General features: G+C 36.6%; 2 protein-coding genes across 3 annotated transcripts in view; both read right to left on the bottom strand.

Moving 5' to 3' along the window:
- Positions 1-79: 79 nt before the first annotated feature.
- On the bottom strand, positions 80-6,231 carry LOC109034610 (uncharacterized). Of its 2 annotated transcripts, none has more exons than XM_019047859.2 (3): positions 5,962-6,231; positions 4,622-4,688; positions 80-2,801 (listed from the first exon to the last, which is right to left on the bottom strand). In XM_019047859.2, exons 1-3 carry the CDS (start codon positions 6,010-6,012, stop codon positions 2,713-2,715), a joined length of 207 nt encoding a protein of 68 aa, XP_018903404.1. In that variant the 5' UTR covers positions 6,013-6,231; the 3' UTR covers positions 80-2,712. The 2 variants fall into 2 exon arrangements, with proteins under 2 accessions (XP_018903404.1, XP_018903403.1); XM_019047858.2 differs by having other exon boundaries at positions 5,914-6,142.
- Positions 6,232-9,402: 3,171 nt separating this feature from the next.
- Positions 9,403-18,466, bottom strand: part of LOC109034607 (MFS-type transporter SLC18B1) — a 32,181-nt gene continuing 23,117 nt past the window's right edge. Inside the window, exons 5-14 of the mRNA XM_072305632.1 lie at positions 17,023-17,192; positions 16,060-16,207; positions 15,208-15,276; positions 14,750-14,843; positions 13,638-13,777; positions 12,478-12,671; positions 11,610-11,705; positions 10,548-10,622; positions 9,817-9,910; positions 9,403-9,619 (exon numbers count right to left, since the gene is read on the bottom strand). Coding sequence (XP_072161733.1) covers positions 9,425-9,619; positions 9,817-9,910; positions 10,548-10,622; positions 11,610-11,705; positions 12,478-12,671; positions 13,638-13,777; positions 14,750-14,843; positions 15,208-15,276; positions 16,060-16,207; positions 17,023-17,192 — 1,275 coding nt within the window. The 3' untranslated portion in view covers positions 9,403-9,424. The remainder of the gene's footprint in view (positions 9,620-9,816; positions 9,911-10,547; positions 10,623-11,609; positions 11,706-12,477; positions 12,672-13,637; positions 13,778-14,749; positions 14,844-15,207; positions 15,277-16,059; positions 16,208-17,022; positions 17,193-18,466) is intronic.

Consider the following 18,466-nt stretch of genomic DNA (forward strand, 5'->3'; position numbering starts at 1 on the left):
AACAAATATAAAACAATAAAACAAAATATAAGGAGAATGAAAGGTGTCAAGGCTTGTATTAAAAATGAAAAAGAAAGGATTTTAGGAACGTAAAAATTATTTATTCGTAAAGATGAAAATTGTAATGATCAATTCAAAAATATTTAAAAATCAGCCTACATGAAAGAGTGATTCTGTGCTACTAATTCATAATAAATTGTAGCCATATGGAAATGCAAGCCATTTCTACTAATATTCTAACTGGCATGCTGAAAAGGAAATACATACACTGCTAATTAAAAAAATTGAAAAAGCTAGAATTGAAAGCGACTTAGAGTTTTAAAATGTACAGGATCGCTGTGATCGATTTGAAATAAATTGAAAAAAGATTATAATTCTTGTCAACTTAAAACTTTGAAAAGCAAGAATATACTTGATGAAGACTAGGTACAAAATTCATACAATTTTTTAATATTCTTAGACAATTAAGGGGAAAACATATTCAGAGTAAAGAAGAGGTAGATTCGAATAAAATACTAATAAGAATGCAGCCAGCAAGGTGTTCGGCTTCTACAGCTTTTATAAAGATAAGCGCCTCTCCTTTTAAGCTTCTTTATGTCTCTAAGTGATTCTTATGCAATATACTATTGATTATCAAAATTTCATCTGTGATTCAATCTAACAAATTTTCACAGAATATATACATATTCTAAGCAGATATAGAAGTTAAATTCATTGAGAAAAATGGACTTTCAAGAATTTAGAGTCATTTTTTAAGAAAGTTGGCAAGTATCCCATCATGGGCCTAAGTTGTAATATCTGTGCACTACTTAAACGTTAAAATCAAATTTTGTGTCCTAATTATTCCATTCCACTTTCTCTGGCGATGATCAAAGGAAAGAGAAGTAATTTTTAAAAACAAACTTAACAGTTGAGAAATTTTCTTAAATGAGAGGTGGATTATGTGTAGGAAAAATGAGACACGAATATTGCTATCTTTTGACACAAATTGTAGGTCATGCACAATACCAAATCTTAGACGATTCCTTGGAGGTATGTAATATAAGTAAAGCTAAAAATGGAAATATGAGGTACTAGAAAATTAAAATAAGATATTCCTTAGTATGGAAATTTGAAAAGAGAACAGTTTGAAATAAAACTTGCCTTCCCACTCTTCAAGTTATAAACTTAAAGGACTAACATCATGATTATAGAGAGAGAATATATTTACAAAGTGCCTGATTCTGGCTATTGCAACAGAATAAGTCCCACTGACATTGAGTTCATAGAAATTAGCTCAGGCTTGAAAACGAGAGGGAGAGTGAATGATTCAGAATCATTCAGAAATCCCCATTGAAGAACTTAGATACAACTACTGAGAATACCCCCATTGAGAACTCTCATGATAATGAATTTCTCCAATTTTGAGCTCAGGGTGTGAGCTTGAACATAAAAATAGTAACTTTTTATTTCAGAAATACTTACAACACAACTGAGGATCCTGAAACTCTTTGGTTACAGGATGCAATTGCAAATATTTCTAACTCACTGCTTCAATAATAAGTTTAATTATGGACATAATATCAAAGTTCATCTTGTAAGACATGTTTTATTTTAAAGAAATAACAAAAAAAAAACTGCCAACTGATTGACACAGTGTTAGAAAAAAATAAATAAATAATGATGGAAAAATGAAACTTCTCCTTTCTGACGATCATAAAATGTCTAAGACCATATTTCTGCACTGAACTTTCGTATCCTAGTGGGGAGAACATTATGATAAATAAAGTAGATTTTTGAGTTGTGAATTCTTCCTTAAATACAATGTATGATTTAAATTGTGATTAGTGCCTTTTTTCTTCCATTTGAATTGATTGAGTCATCATAGGTTTCACGCTAGTTCTGATTGAGGCACTTGGACCATACAATTTATATGACAAGAAGAAAGAATGTGCTAGTTATGACCTAAATAACTTTAATTGTTTTGCAGTTTGGCTGCGTGACCTTCCTAAAGAAGATAATTGGAATGTTTTTGTTATTGGTTTGAATCAATGATCTCTAGCTTAATCTTTGCAATCAAAGAAATGCTATGCTGCCACGCTAAGGGAGAACTCTGTATGAGTACTCAGACATTCCCAAATTTCCCCTGAGAAAAGCCTCTTTTTGAGAAAAGTTATGCATATTTTTCGTCCAAGTTTATATGTATCCATTTTGAATTGAATTTCAAATCAAATTCTCCGAAAAATCGGAGGAAAAATATTCACGAGTTTCCTTAAAAATGTATGTTTAATGGAGGTGAATTTGACAGTGTCTGAAGGCTCCCTTAGTGTTTTTTCTCGGTACAATAGAATAATACTATGACTTTTGGACTCAAAACTGAGAATTATACTATTCTTGGACTTAATTTAGGCATTCTGGTTTATACCATTGATAAGAATTAGGTTTACAGCTGTCCTGGAAAAAATTTTCCAATGAAAATAAAAGTAAAAATATCAAATTTTGGGCAACTTACCATGACCTTTTGTCATTGTCACTGATTTACTGATATAATGTTAACTAATTTGAGCTCTCAAAAATAGCCAAACTCTTTAAAATCAAAACAATAAAAAGATACGAAGAGAGAACAAAGTTAAAACTTGACTAGTTGGGTGCAGTGAAGTACAGACGATGATTACGGCCATTCTTGAGCTTCAGACTTTACTGGTAGGATAATGACCGCATGGGCATAGTATATCATTTATCTCCTCCTTCAACTCCAGCTTGAGACATCAGATCAGCAATATTTTTTTCTAGGTCATCAATTCGATTTGCCATGTCATCTAGTGTGGAAAGGTTAAGGAATGCACTAATAATGAGAGGTAAGCATTTAAAAGTTTAAAAATAAGCACATAAAGGGCTTTAAGACTCACATTTCAGCATTGCTTCGAATCTCATGTGATACAGGAGCATATCCTTCTGATAAGCGGCAAATTACTTTTATTGCTGGAAGATCTTTCAACAATAGAAAGAGCCTAGGAACTAGTTCTTGGGCTCAAAGAAAAAGACCTATTTCATAGCTCCTTTCGATAGCATGTGTGCAGTACAGTTTTTTCCTAGGTATGTCTCTTTACTCTGCCTTTCATCAAAATTTTGGATTTTATATCTTGCTCTTTTTCAATCAGAACTTCACAAGGGCCATCTGAGCTTGTATGATAGGTTGATAGATATCCCAGGATTATTTTAATTTTTGCTTTAAAACTTTTGCAAGTACCTACTTAAATGATAATGTCAAAGATTAATTTAGATGATTGTAGGAATACTTATTGAATTTGTCAGGTGATTCTGTTAATTAGACTCATGGTCAATATTACACACGTTTGAGTAGTTTAGCCTGAAAAAAATAATGTACATTTCTAGTTGTAAAAATACTGTGTATACTTCAGAGCATTGCCAATATTCTGCCTAAAGGGGCCTCAGGCCTTACCTATTTTATAGCACTTTCTCATCTGCCTTTACAATGTCTTCCATCTGTATTCACAATACCTAAACTTTCTGTAATGTAAAATAGGTACCATGTTTCTATAACACACGGTAAGAAATAAAGTGCTGCAATACACATGTCCTCGTTAAAGGTTCATGTAAAATAGCGAGGATGCATAGAAAATTTCCAATTTCAACTTGTAAGAGAGAAACAAGTTTTTCATGCTCATAAATTTAAACTTCCTGCTTGCAAAAAATTAAGATCCACTCCAATCATATTCAGCACTGAGTTAATTCAGGTGCAATTTTCTTACAAAGAAAAAATATTTGCAAAATGCTATTGTTCTTGACAAGTTCATGAGTAGGTAGGTACTGTGCAAAGAGAACATGCTTCATATGAAATCTAACTTTCAGTAGTTATTTACCTAAAAATTGGATTTTCAAAGGCCCACTTAACCTGGGTTGAACTTAGTACTGTCACTGCATGGAAATTTTGAATTAACCAATTTTAATGTGAACAACGACAGCTAAGTAAAATATGATATACAACTTCATTCAGTAACGTAGAATGCATTTTACATAAGCTTTTTATGAGGAGACATGTTTTGTAGTGCTTTGGTTTGCCCAGAGGTCAGTTCTGGTGGAAATGAAATAGAGGGTAGCAACGGCTGAAGACGAAAAGGGCCTAGTCCAATTGCAAAACTGTAAATTTTGTTTTGAAGATAAACCTTTTTATAAGCAGACCAACTGACTGTTTTTCTTGAAATTTATTGAGAACTTTTTTCACTCGTTCTACCATGACGACAGAAAATTCCGAGGAGATGTTTTGTTTGGTTTTCCCTAAAAAATCTGACATGGTCGGGGAATTAGAAAAATTTCAATGCAAACATAGAAAAATAGCTACCAGAAGGGCAGCAGTTGGCCAGCTTTTCTCCAATATTTGAAATCCCTCCAACCCCCCCTCTGCCGGTTCTAATTTCGCAGTAAAACGACTCCACGCCCACTTCGAAAAAGTGGCTATCTTACGGAAGAATCTGCCAGTCACCTTTCTGGTAGCTATTATTTTATGATGTAGATACACATTTTTCGACAATAGCCATCGCTCGGCTTTCCTTTAAGGGCAAAATAAAACATTCTGTGAAAGGATGTTCTAAAAATTGTAAAAGCAGTATAAAAAGGATATTTCTTGTCATAATTTGGTCTGAGGTGGTTTGAAACTTATCTTGCATTTGCTGTAAGATATTTTGGATCTGCGAACAAAAGAGAAAAACACAATTACAATCTCCAAGGGTAAAGTACAAACGAGTGGAAAAATTAATTCAAAACATACGTAACTACTCTTACAGGAAAAACTCTGATCTACATAAGAATAGACATTATTTTGATTATAAAAATACTAGTCCTCAACAGAACCTAGCTCAAAAATCTACGTCGATGCCTGGAGTAAAAAGTTGCGTACTAACTCCATTGCATTCTTCAAAATTTCCGATTATGTTCTGTTTTTGTAGGAGCAGAAAACTAATCAAAATATCTTGTTGAAATTTGTTGAGAATACTTTTCAATGAGTGAGGAAAATTCCCAAAAAACCATTGGCTGTTTATCAGTTATAAAATTAAGACATATGTGCTAGCATTCCAATCAAAGATTTGTATTTTTTTCCTTTCCGCCTTGATACATCAGATTTCCATGAAAGGTAGAATACAGACAGTGCTGCTGACAGTCAATATTATAAGTAATAGGTAGAATGTTAAGGTGTGTAAGCTGGATATAACGTGAATATTTACGAACAGAAATGAATATGTTAACCAAAATATCATTTCATTTTGCATTAGTGTCCATCAGTAAGACAAGATCATGCATGAACTACTGAATGCTTAATAATACTGTTCCTCAACGTTCCATTCACAGCAATGCAGCTCAATTTGCCAATATCCTAGTTTATCTGCTGAAAATATCTCAATGTATTGAATATTACCACTCAGACTTTGGTGAACAAACTCTTTCTAACTGATAAATCCTGATATGTAATAGCACGATTAGATCGTGCAGGCAGTGTCATGTTATTGCTTCAGTGATAAGTACCTATGGACTATAGTACGACAGAGCTCGATGGTAATCAATACTGCCGATGCACTCAAACAGGCTCCTGAAATCAAAGTAGTTTCACAGAGCAAAGTAACAAATCCCACTCGAGACCGTGAAAGAATCTCCAATTCCGGCTGGGATATGTCAAACCTGGATTAGAGGGCGGAAACTACATTATGGGCGGTGACCATCTGAATCTTTCATTAACGCTACTGCAGGCCAAGAGACTGCTTGACATTATGCTAAAGTGCAATGTAGTTACATATTTACTTTTATTTTATTGAATGAACATAAACTTCTTAGTGAGGTTCGATGAATTCTAACCTAAAAACAAGACAATACATGGTCGAACGGATGACTCAATAAGCCTGGAATCAAGATCCTACTTACATAATTAGTGAGCTCTTGCATATCTTTAGGGTCACTGTTGTTACCTACGGCAAAATTTTGTTGATCTTCAGCTTTAACTTCAGATTTAGCTTCGGCCATGGTCACAATTTTATGATACTTCAGGAGCGTGAAAACAAAAACACTGGCGATGACGACTTGAAGTGGCTGATGATTGGCTGTGGTAGTCCTAGTGCGGCAGTCCTCTCATTGGTCCTTCCGTTTAGCGCTAATTTTAAATGAACGGACTTCACTTACACGAGCGCCTGAACTTAAAATTATTCCAAGTTAAAAACTTTAACCTCCCAAGATACTACTTCTTGTTTGCAGGACTCACCCGTCCCGTGGAGAAATTTAGTATGACTGCGTGACGACTGGAAATATTCACCGCGGAATCAACCCCTACCGTGCCACTCTGTTCCTGTCACCTGCCAAGTTACGAATTCTACTAATATCACGTACAGTGAACACTTTATTGATTTTCCATCCCCTTTAATATGGCATTTATTCGTAGCTCTTCGTGAAAATTAAAAAAAAAGTGTCTAAAACTAAAAATATACTCTTGTCTCCCTCATATACACGCAGAGTGTTGTGATTTACAAATTATTATTATTCTTTTCCCCAAAAACACCAGGAATTTGCCGGAAGGCACTGATATATTTAATAGGCTGAGTCAGATAATGACCATGTTTACCCCTCACACTCACTAATTTTGTAAAGAATTGAGAGTTTCCTTTGAAAACAAGTTTTTAAGAGGAATATTCTATATTTCATGACATTGCTACTCTTTTACTGGTCCTCCTCTTCGTCCCTTTCCAGGAAGAGCCAAATCGAGCATCTTTGACAGCCTTTCGACCTTCACATGGTTAGCATGTCCATACCAGACTCTAACTGTTTGGTCATGACGTCGGATGCGATGCCATTTTCGACCTCCGTGATCCGACGTATAACTCAATCCCTTTTCGAAATCCCTGCTGACTCCATCTCCATTTCTCTTAACATTATCCTGTGTCCGTCTTCTCAGCTGCCGAACTTCACAATCACATCTATACCAGTGGCCCAGCGTGCTTCGCTATATACCGGTGAATCTGCCATTTAAACGTATGGAAAAGTATCGATAAACAGTGTGTTTCGAGGATTCACCAATTTGGGAATAGAGAATTTTCCCAGGTGGTTGAAGGTGGATGATGCTTTCGATAACATGCATCTTTTCATATCAAATCCGCTAAAAGATAAAATTAACTGTGAGACTACCTGAAATGGTCCTCGCACACTGAAGACGGACTTGATCAAAATTTGGAGGTGCCATTACGGTGTTATTTTTATATATTTTTTTTAAAGAAAAACTTACAACACCCTCCTTCAAGAGGGCCTCAATAGGTCTCACCTGAAAAACTTTCAAAATTTGAAGTGCTACGCTAGCTTATCAATTTTATGACACAGTAGAGGAAATACTCCATTCGTTTGAAAAATAAGGATACTGAACAAGCCATGATTTTAAACATAGGTAATTATATATTTTTTAAGCATAGAAAACATACAGTGAGCTAAGACATTACAAGAAAACGTTTTGATTCTATGTACATACAAACATGAGCTTTCCACCATAGCATGAGCTTCTAATATATACAGAGACGGCTAAATTCACATATGGGTATAAGTTCAATTTTTCTGGCCGCGTCAGTCACCCGTTATTTCCTTTTCGGCGATTAAAATGACAACGAGGAGTGGAGATTGGGGGGGGGGGGGTCAGGTTGGAGATATGAAGCTAATTTTCTCCCTGATATGTAGAACACTTTTTGTCCTAAACATATAGGGATTTATTACGATTTTTTAAGTCAAGTGAGGGCGGGAAAAATTGGTCCTCACATTGGTACAGGTACAAACGGTACAATGGCACCAAACTCTAGAAGTCCCTTTATTTATGAAAAAGAAAAAGGAGAAATGAAGAATGTCTTAATAAATTTTCGAAATGTAATACTCAACGTTACTTTTTGAAAACGTTCCTGCTTATTCCTCTTTGCTCGAAAAAAACTCTGCGAAAATTTCATAAGCAATAGCGTTGTGTTATTTTGTTCTCTATTCCTCTGATGAAATAAAATGGGAGCCAGGATTTTGAAGCACCGCAAACTAGCTAACAGTCTTGCTGTTTAGCGGTCAATGCAAACCTGAGGACGAATCCATGGCTTCGATTCCTATCACCTGAGCAGTCGTTTGGAGGCAGTCAGTAGCGATGATCACATTTGAAGATCAATCCTATATCCCGCTTTAACTCGCAGTGTATGTCAACGGTGAAACTGCCAGACCACGTATATCTCGTTTTCGGTGTTTAAAAATCTCCGCTCATATATTTGATTTTTTGAAAGAGGACCGATCAGCAACATTTCTTGACATTTTCAAAGGATTTTCTTCGAACAGAGAAGGAAAAACACGGAAGTTTCATGAATTGACGTTGAGTAGTTTCTATTCAAAAAATAAAGTATGACAGGAGGTCTACAACGTCGCAAACAACGTGATCTGGTAGTTTCACCGTCGATATGGAGCTGAGAGAAAAATTGGACTACATTTTGCAATTTGGAACTATAAATTCCAGCCCGATTAAAAACAACGTATATGCCATTAGTTTCCCTATGCACATAAGTATTTTTTCAGATGAGCCAGAATTTATAGTTCCAAATTGCAAAATGCAGTCCGATTAGCATACTCTGCTTGCTGAAAGTGAGAGACCAGAAGAGACGCATGCTCGAAAAATTCTCGCCCTTTGAGAAGGAAATACACCATTTCGTTTAAAATTTAATCCCCTCACTCCTCCCTCCAGTTCTATCATGACATGCAAAACTAATTTGCGCAGCTGGTTGTAGTTCATCTGGTCCTGGTTTCTTTCACGAGTATGCAATTCTCATAGATAAAAGGACTTTTTACAGTCTGAACAGTACAAAATACGAATGGCATCTCTTGGCACACGGCTTCAACATTACAAGTCCTTGGCTAGGGTTCATGGAGAATGAAACGTAAGCTGCTAGCAATGCTAGTCCTAACATGAACACTTATGCAAATTTTTCTGAAAAAAGAAGAAGAAAACAAATATTAACACAAGTGGATTTTAGCTAATTATTGTGCGCCACCATTTGAGAGTGGGGGTATTCTACTACCAAGAAACAAAAATGTGTTTAACAAATTGTCGCGTGTACCGTAATACCTCGACGGAACCTCTCCTCATTTTTCTTCAACTTCTAACTTTTTCATTCAAATTCAATCTAGTCATTAGGGATGGCTGGATTTCGTCCACTTTTCATCCTTCAGAACTCCTCTAAGGAAGTCTCCCAAACCCCCCGTGGTAGGGTGTCTGAATCAAATTGTAATCGTACCTGTATTTTTGTTTAATTTTTTCAGGCAGAGTAGTGCAATCTAAACGGTAAGATTGAGGGTCATTTATGAGGAACTTTTGAACATATGAAGTGCGTTCTCGTTCGAAAAATATGCTAGCCTTACCATTATTGAGCATGATGGAATTCTAGACCTCGCAGGCACCATTCTTCGTGTAAGATATGATAATATTTTCATAGTCATTACAGAGGGTTCCGTAAACTTTTGACTTATTACTGAGAAGAGGGTCCTCATCCGTCATCTCGTAAGCGTGTTTCGAGCAGATCTTTTGTCTTGAGCAGGTATTTCTTTTGACTCCAAAGAAAGCGAAGCTCAAGAATGCCTGTAAAACCAAGAATATGAGGGATCAAAGAGAATAAAGTAACAAGTATAAGTAATGTGATACTCCCAAAGTATTACTCGTACATAAAGTATGAATCAAGCACCTCTGTATTCAATCAGATATTAGTGATACGTTTTTCGATGGTGGTTACACCCTTCTCGAAATAAATTGTCACATTGAATTTTTACAAGTCTTACCGTGAATAAGGTCAGGGCCGCCATGACTGTCGAGCAAATGGGGAAATCGAACTGATCCAGAAGTATCCCACCCAATGAAGGTCCAATCATGTCTCTAAAAAAGAATTAAATTCACGACTACATTAAATTTTCATTTTAAATGATTTTCATTTTAAATGATGGTTATGCGATTTCGATTTAGGGGAGCTTATTAAGGCTCATACTGCATGACAAAATTTATTAAAGTAGATCGAGTAAAACGTGTAATAATTTTAATTAAAGGCGAAAAAATACGAATTTTGGAAGTTCCGTCGTCAAATTGTAAATGATTCACACAAATGAACGCTGATAAAAATTTGCGTAGGTAGGAAATTACAAAAGACAATGTAATCGGCTCTTTATGGGGGAAGGAAACAATGGGAAAGGAATTACTTGCGAAAACTATTGCAGCTTGTGCAGAGTGTAAGCCACTTACATTCATGGGTGTAGCTAGGGGGGTCCTGGGGGGCCTGCCCCCCCCCCCAGAAAAACGGGATCCTTCATTCCTCACCCTCCCCCCGCTCTCTTCACCACGAGAGATGGTCCCATGCCCCCCCACAGAAATTTCCTAGCTACGCCCCTGCTTACATTCTCTTTTCTTCTGTGTGGAGGTGACTTTTTTCACTCAAAAGTCAGTTTTGAGGAGGTCGAAAATGTATATCAGAAGAAGTCAAATTATTTCATTAAAGCGTTCATTAGCTGTATGTACTTACCCCAAAGAGTAATTACAAGACCAAACTCCTGCGACAATACTGTAGGTTGAGATTCCATCTTCAAATCCTGCATCCCTAGGTACAAGTAAAAAAAAAATGTGTAAAAATTGCATCGAATAGTATGGTAATGAAAGAAGTATAGTATATCCTACTCTCTAGAATATAAAATCCAAAGAGTAACGCTTTGCATATAACGCCTGCGGCGCTTACCACTTTGGGGGATTAGACCGCAAAGCGATCTGAGGCCATAGCCCCCCAATAGTAAATAAATAAACATTCATGACAACAATATTACAGTCAGTTTTGCAGCCATTGGGCCCATTCAGGCACTGATCCATGTGCTTGTGCACCCGTGTTACCCACTCATATGAGCGGAGCACATTTGCAGTAGAGCCAAAATACTCATTAGACTATTAATAAAAAAAACATAACGCTCCAGGGTGACGAGGATCTAAGCCTGCGTTACGATGAGAGGGAGGGGGCTCAGGACACATTACGTAACGCTCAACGCAGTATATATTTCCTTTCCCTTAAAGATTTCTTTTTATTTTATTTTATTTCTATATTTTCCGAATTTTCTGGTTTGTTTGCATTTTTCTCCTTCTTTCTTTAACTTTTACGATTACCTAACTCATTTTCGGATCATTCATTTTCTATTGTCACTTATCCCTTACACTCAGTTCCGCTAACATATGGACTGAATTGTTACCGGGGCTTAAATAATGGTTACCACAGAAGTAACATTGAACAAGGACGAGAAAAGTGGATAAGACCTGAAATCAGATATGAGCATCGTAAGAGCAACGATTCTTTTTTCTCAGTGGAGTTTATTTGCAAAATGCCCACCATCTATCACTCGTCTGTTGCTCATCTGTTGCAGTGTTGAGACGATGATATTACATCTCTGGAACTATAGGATTAAGAAGACTGGGGTTGAGATTTTTCGTGACTAGATCATTGTGCCTCACAATCTGCGGCTTAAAACACCCATGCAAAACTAGAAGAATAAAAATATATGGAACTTAAAAATAAGAATGATGAAGATTTTAGGCGTATACTCACAGTGCACACTTTAGAAGAGACTTGAAAGTTGGCATGAGAGTTAAGGAGACAGACACTCCAATTAAACACAAGGCGAAAAGATTCGAGAAAAGGGTGCTGAAACACATAAAAATTCAAATTACCTTCAATTATCCGGGGTAGGGAAGTACAAACTGTTTATGAAAGCTCCTATACTTCCAATTCAAGAAATAAGAAAGAAGAGAAGGGATAATCTAAGAGATTAATATTTATGTCGCAAGCAATTAGCAATCGCCGGCAATATGCAAGCGGTTCACACGTTATTTCAATAAATCCCAATAATACGCATCGGCATAATGCAATTTTTAAACGTTATGGTCTTCAAAATTATAAGCTCGGCTTGAAGCGCCTTCATTTCTTGTGATACTTTGCGCTTTGTCATGGTGTTAGTTTAGTTGCCTATCCGATCTCAACCCACTTAATGTCACGGAGTTCACCACACAGTCTTCTGTGTGTGCATATTCCTGCCATGTTTTTAAAAATGAAAAAGTGTCTATTCACATAGGCAACATAATCAGCTTTCTAATCTTGTTCTTTTATTTTTGAATTTTATGATTTTCTATATTTATTCACCACTGGTTTGTAAATTGCCGGCGATTTCCAATTGCCTGCGACATTTACAAAGAATGAAAATTTTATTAGGTGCGTCATTCAATTCTCAAAATGTTTCATCGCTTCTGAGGGTCATGGACATGAAGGTCTAGGAAGTCTAATGCATATGTTTTTCTCGCCTTGGAAAATTATTTTCCTCTCAAATATGAATGACTTTTTTTCAAATTCCCCCACTCACAAGGTTGGGGAGCCGGGAGGGGGTACATTAGCCGGTTACATGCTGCTAAGCTGAACTTACTTCCTGGAGTATGCAATGATGGGCGAAGGACCCAAGAGTAGGAGTGCAACGGTTGAAAATAACAATCCAACCACCATCATGCCCCAATGATGGTCCAATCGATCGGCAAGCCAGCCCCACAGCGGACTCGAAAGCCCATATAAGGCGGAAAACAGAAGGAAAATGAGACCCATTTCTGTGCTCGTTAAATTTAGCTGAAACATTGTAAAAATAAAGTTTGAATGAGGCCAACGCCGAAAACCTAAATTTACGAACTAACGTCACACAAAAATTGCTTACTTGTCCCACAAGTCAACACTAAGAGTTCAAAAAACTGACCAGATTCTGATTTCCGTGTGAGAAAAATAATTTCGATGATTCATGAAGACATATTTTCATGAGCCCCTCCAACTATTTTTATTTGGTATATATATCTCAGTATCACTCAGTAAACGAGGGTATCTACACCGAGACCTTCTGCAGTTTTTAGGCATGTTCCGACTTCAGAACATCCTTAAGTTAGAACGTAATTTAAGTTTAATTTTAACGTTCGATGAACTCTCTCAGCTATCAATGTTATTCAACATAAAGCGATCAGGGTCGCACCAAATCGACATTAAATTGTGAAAAATCTACGTCATTTTGTGACAGCACGTAGTATTAGCCCATTTCTATGTGGCAATAGAGCATGATAGAATGACGTCACTTTGTCAAAATGCAACTATTCTTTCCCAATTACAAAAACTTTCTATACCGCCCCATGGTGGTAAAATGATGAGTCTGTGTCGTAACGTAGACAAAATTCTGCACCTCTTCATCTTGCATTTAATAATTTACTCATCAGGCGGAAAAAGTATTTCTTACAGTGATCTTTTTTGAAGGGAGGGGGAAGGGGAGGGGGTCCTGAGATTTTCAAGATACCTAATTGCTAGGCATGATCAGTGCTGAAAAAAATTCATACGTTCCGCGTCAAACTTTGATGCCTTGCGATATGGTTTAAAAAGACTTTAAACTCTGGTCTCTCAAGGACTTTTGGTTAAAATTATAACAAACTTGAACGCCAAGCGAGTCATGCACTATACTATCCTCAATCGAATAGAAAAAATATTTTTGAAATTTGGAGACTTTCACAGTATTGAAAGGCTCATTACTCATTACATAAGCTCATGAGAAAAAATTACCTCTCTTAGATGGGGCTCGAGCGTTGGATCCAAAAACGCCCACACAGTTGAAGCAACCATTACGACTAAACCGATGATGAATACTGATGGCACCGTCATTAACTTAAGGAATGACCCGGACTGCTCACTGTGACTTTCTTCTGCAAGTAGAAAAGTATGATGAACCGCAATTGATGACTTTGTTGAGATGTAAAAAGAGGGAATTATACAATTTGTGCATTTGATTATAATAATTATCATCGTGCATATCTTTAAAAAATGTAATAAAATCAAGTGATCATTACATTCAGTCTTGAAGTTATTACACTGAAAAGTGAGATGATATAGGGACAGTTCTGTGCTTCTTTTTTTTATTTTCTTAGAACCCCTAGTAAAAGTGAGTCAGCCTGACGTCAAGCTATGTTTCATAAACTAGCCTGAGTCAGACTGATTCAGGCTGATGGCAGCCACCAGCCTGAATCAGTCTGACTCAGGCTAGTTTATGAAACATAGCTTGACGTCAGGCTGACTCACTTTTACTAGGGATGTTTTAAAGAATTGTGTAAAAGGTAGCATTTTATTAATTAATATAAATCAAAATTATTGGAATAATGTGTAATATGAAAGTATTTTTACTCTTTGAGTAGAAACTTCTGATTTTTATATTTGATTTAAACGGCGTTGAAACTAAAACATTTCCATCCAACTTGCATGTGAACCATTCATTTTCATGCTGTATGATATTCACGTTCCGTGGTAATTACTTAATTAACATGCAATTTTAACATGCAATTTGGATGGAGGCAGTCAAGATTTCCACGCCAGTCTCATAGAGACGTCCAGCCTTCCATGCATTTCACCCCGATTGCTATGCCAAATCTCATGTAAGTTGGCTATTTACATGCCATTTCTCCTGTAACACTTTCAGCAGGGAAAGAGCCCACTATAATTAGCCATTTTCATTCCAAACAACCATGAAAATCAAAAAAGTTTCCTGTCTGCGTAACTGAATTGAAGTTTTTTTCAATTTCTCAAATTTTATAGTTACAGATTCGGGTTAATATCAGGATTCTCTTTTGAGAAGCAAATGAGTTCTTTATTATCCAGCGAACGAGACAGAAGAGAATAGTTACCTTGGTAGACGTAGGGCAACAGCCACATATATAATGGCAAAGCTGCCACCATGACTCCTCCAACCAAGTAAAACGGAAGAGCGAATCCTCCCCACTGGAAGAAGAAAATACGAAAAATTGATGTAAATATTTCTTCCGTAAAAAGAAAACGCCCCTCATCCAAAGAAAACTCCACCGTGTGGTAAGAATTAATCACTCGTATTTTAGAATACAAATAAAAAGCTACACTAATTACACCCCTGAGATGAAATGGAGTCACTTTGAAACGACCTCTATGGAAAAGTGTACATCAGCAAAAAACATCTGAATCTGACTTTCCTGATTTTAATCTACGATGATTGCCCTACTCTTAAGATTCGTAAGATTTTTTAACATTTTTCTTGTCGTTTAGGAATTAGATAACGGTGTGAAAAAATATTTCTGAAAGAAGCAGTATATAGAAATCAAATCACTCGTACCGCGTATAAAATTCCTCCTAGAGCTGGGCCAACGCTCATTCCGAGTCCAACGAAGGTCTCTTGGATTCCCTAAAAAATAAAAATGAAAAACTTGTGATCAGTCTCATTTAACATGACTCGAAACACTTGCTGTGCATGGGAGCAAATTTTTGAATCCCATCAGTACATTTACATGACCAATATAAAAAAACAGGTGAAAAATGCTTAGATCTGCGATAATCGAAAAAAAATGGGGGGGGGGGGGTGTCATTCGAGCCTTCATAATTTTTAGAGGTGGGTAAGGGATGCCTTACGGTGCCTTACGAGGGGGAGGGGGGTCTAAAATGGGAAAAAGTGCCTTACGTAATTTGTGGATGGCCCCTTACGACAAACTACTATCGTAGCAGCCTACATAGTTAGAATACTTTCTCTTCGTCGGGGCATTATTTTTCTTCCTCAGTCAGCAAACAAATGTTTTTCATCCATCAAAGGCAGATGAAAATAACATAAAAAATAAATCAAATGAAAAAAAATCATTTAAGAAAAACAATGAATTGACTAATCGATTCGATGACGCCACTTCATGGCGGCTCGCAAAGCGAGCCTCAAAGTGATCCCCTTAATTTTCTGGAAGATCGAGGTTTTCTTCGAAAACGAGCTATTCCAAAGAATACATAGGGCAAACACGAGCATATTGGGCCTCTGATCAAGAGCTCTCGCATGTAATGCTCCTTGCAAGCGGTCCACAAAATAAATAGTAAAAAAACAATAGAAGAGAGGAAAATGCATGGTTCAATTTAATTTTAACTGATACCCCTTTTTATATATTTTTTTAAAATCGTTTTCGCGAATGAAATTAAAATCACACCTCACCAGAACAGTGCCGATATTTTCGGGAAATAAGTGAGTTACGAACACGAAACTGGCCGTGGTGAATGCACTTGCTCCTAATGCCTCAAATCCTCGGACGATAAAGCAGAATATTGCAAACATTGTGTCGTTCTGTATCTGAGGTAGAGCTCTGCGGAAGGAGAACAAATCTATTATTAAAAATGCGATCTGGGTAAGTCAATTTTGTTCAAAGAGCGATTTTCTACTCTAAGAAATATTCCGACAGGGCACGTGTGCGAACATCGATGAAGAAAGAATATTCAGGAATCCTGAACCAAATTATGTTCAAAATAAAATCGAACGAATCAGACTATAAGTACATCCGTTCAGTGGCGACTCCTGGAAGTTAGTAGCGCTGTTTTTCTCCATTTAAATGTTTGTAAAACAATCGATTCGTAATGAGGCAACTTGCCTTACCTAAAATCGATAGTTTTAGTGGATTTAAATGGGGGGGAAAAACAGTGCAGCCAACTTGCAAAATTATCATTGACATCGTTCACTAATACTTAAATGTGACTATACTTTCCACGCGTCCTGATATCAGCCTTTTTAAATATCTAAAGAGCAAATTTTCTCTCTGCGCTTAGACATCAGTCATTGTCACTATTGTACCTACAATTTTTCTAAGTTAATTTTTTAAAAATACATCATAGCAAGTATTTCACGAGCTGTATCTCAGAACCATCTTCACCCTTCTCAAAACTGGAACCGTTAATTTGTAAACTTAGTACACACTACCGGTACAACTGAACTTTAGTAAACTTTGGAAAAGTTTTTCTTTACGGTGAAGAGGGCCTTACATCAATGTAAGCCTAGAATCAGACAGCGATTCGATCAGATCACATTAATTGTGATTGGACGAGCAAATTAGTAGATTGAAATCCAGCAAACGGTTGACAAAGTTTACATTATTACCTATTCATAAAGCGGAAGATCAACTCTTACCCGAATAAAATATTGCACCATCCTGCAATGAAAACTCCTGACAAAAAAAGGAACTTTGCTCCTGTGTGAGGCAGGATTTTCCCACAAACAGGAGACATGAGGAACATTACAAAAGCATAAAAACTGAATACAAATCCTGCCCAAGCGACGTTCATTCCCTTTCCTGCAGCCTGAAAAAGAAATACACAAATATAACGTGAAGAATAAAGATAAAGTCTACAGAAAAAAACAATAACCGCCTCCGGTGACAATTTTAAGTTTAATTTGTTAAAGTGCAGAGAAGGTTGGATTTTTTTTTTCAAGGGATAGTCGATAATTTTGGAAAAGGGTCATCTCATATGCTGTGCGACCGTATGTTATACATATCTATTAGCAATTCTAAACTATCAGAGGTAGGTATAGGTTTTCCCCCCCTTAACTCATAATGCAGCATGTAGTGTAGATATGTCCTTCTTCTTTATAGGTATATTGCCCCGATAAAAGGCGTTTCCTAAACAGCTCCTTTCCTCGGACAGGCCTCATGTATTTTACATCACCTTAAAAGGAGTGTTCAAGTAGGATTTAACATAACATCATAAAGAGGAACAGTTTTACAAACCTCCAGTGATATTCAACGCTTTGGCTTTAAAAATTGATATTTTCCAAGGTTTGCAATGATTTCCCTCACGCTGATGACTTTTTCACGTAGGCACATACCTACTTTAAAGTTTGTCAAAATCAAAATTTTATTTTATTTTCGCGTTTAGTATACTTGTAATCCATTGTAAGCATCTATTTCCATCGCTGTAGCGTTGAGTTTCTCTCAAAGGTGGTAAAGTAGTGCTGCGTTTACACTATTTAGCGGGAAATGCAAGGCCAAAAGTTCAAAAATGTTAAATCAGTCAAACATTTGAGCTCTAATGAGTGCAAAACTGAGGAGGAAGAGTTTCCAGTTCAGGTAGATGCATTAGGATATCAAGCTGGGCCACACCGAGAGATCTGTAACGTTTAGGTTCTTACTCGTATCAGACCTCATCAGTAGATCACACTTGTCAGTGCCACATTTTTTAGTGTTTTTTTCTCTGATAAAAATGTTGGTAAAAATTGTTCATTTCAGAATGTTATGTTCAAAGCCTTTTTAATGTTCATTAAACACAATATAAACTGCAAAAAGCTTTTTTGAGGAAAGAGGCTGACAAGGACCTACTTTACATCCGAGCCTAAGTCACTGTTGTGGTCATGAGACATACATATCGAATATCGATGGCTAAGGAAGCATACGGCCTATCTGGAAACTGACGATCTTGTAGGACAAAAAAAAACTTGGCCATTTTGTAATTTAGCGGTTAAATTTGCACTCTCTTGTACATTACAGCGTCTTTACAAAGCTCCCATGCGGAATTGGAAAAAACTAAAAAAATCAGCTATACTAAAGAATGCGGGAAAGTGGCTAATTGATTTTCGT

The sequence above is a fragment of the Bemisia tabaci genome, chromosome 1 (genome assembly GCF_918797505.1).
Source record: "Bemisia tabaci chromosome 1, PGI_BMITA_v3".
Classification (NCBI taxonomy): domain Eukaryota; kingdom Metazoa; phylum Arthropoda; class Insecta; order Hemiptera; family Aleyrodidae; genus Bemisia; species Bemisia tabaci.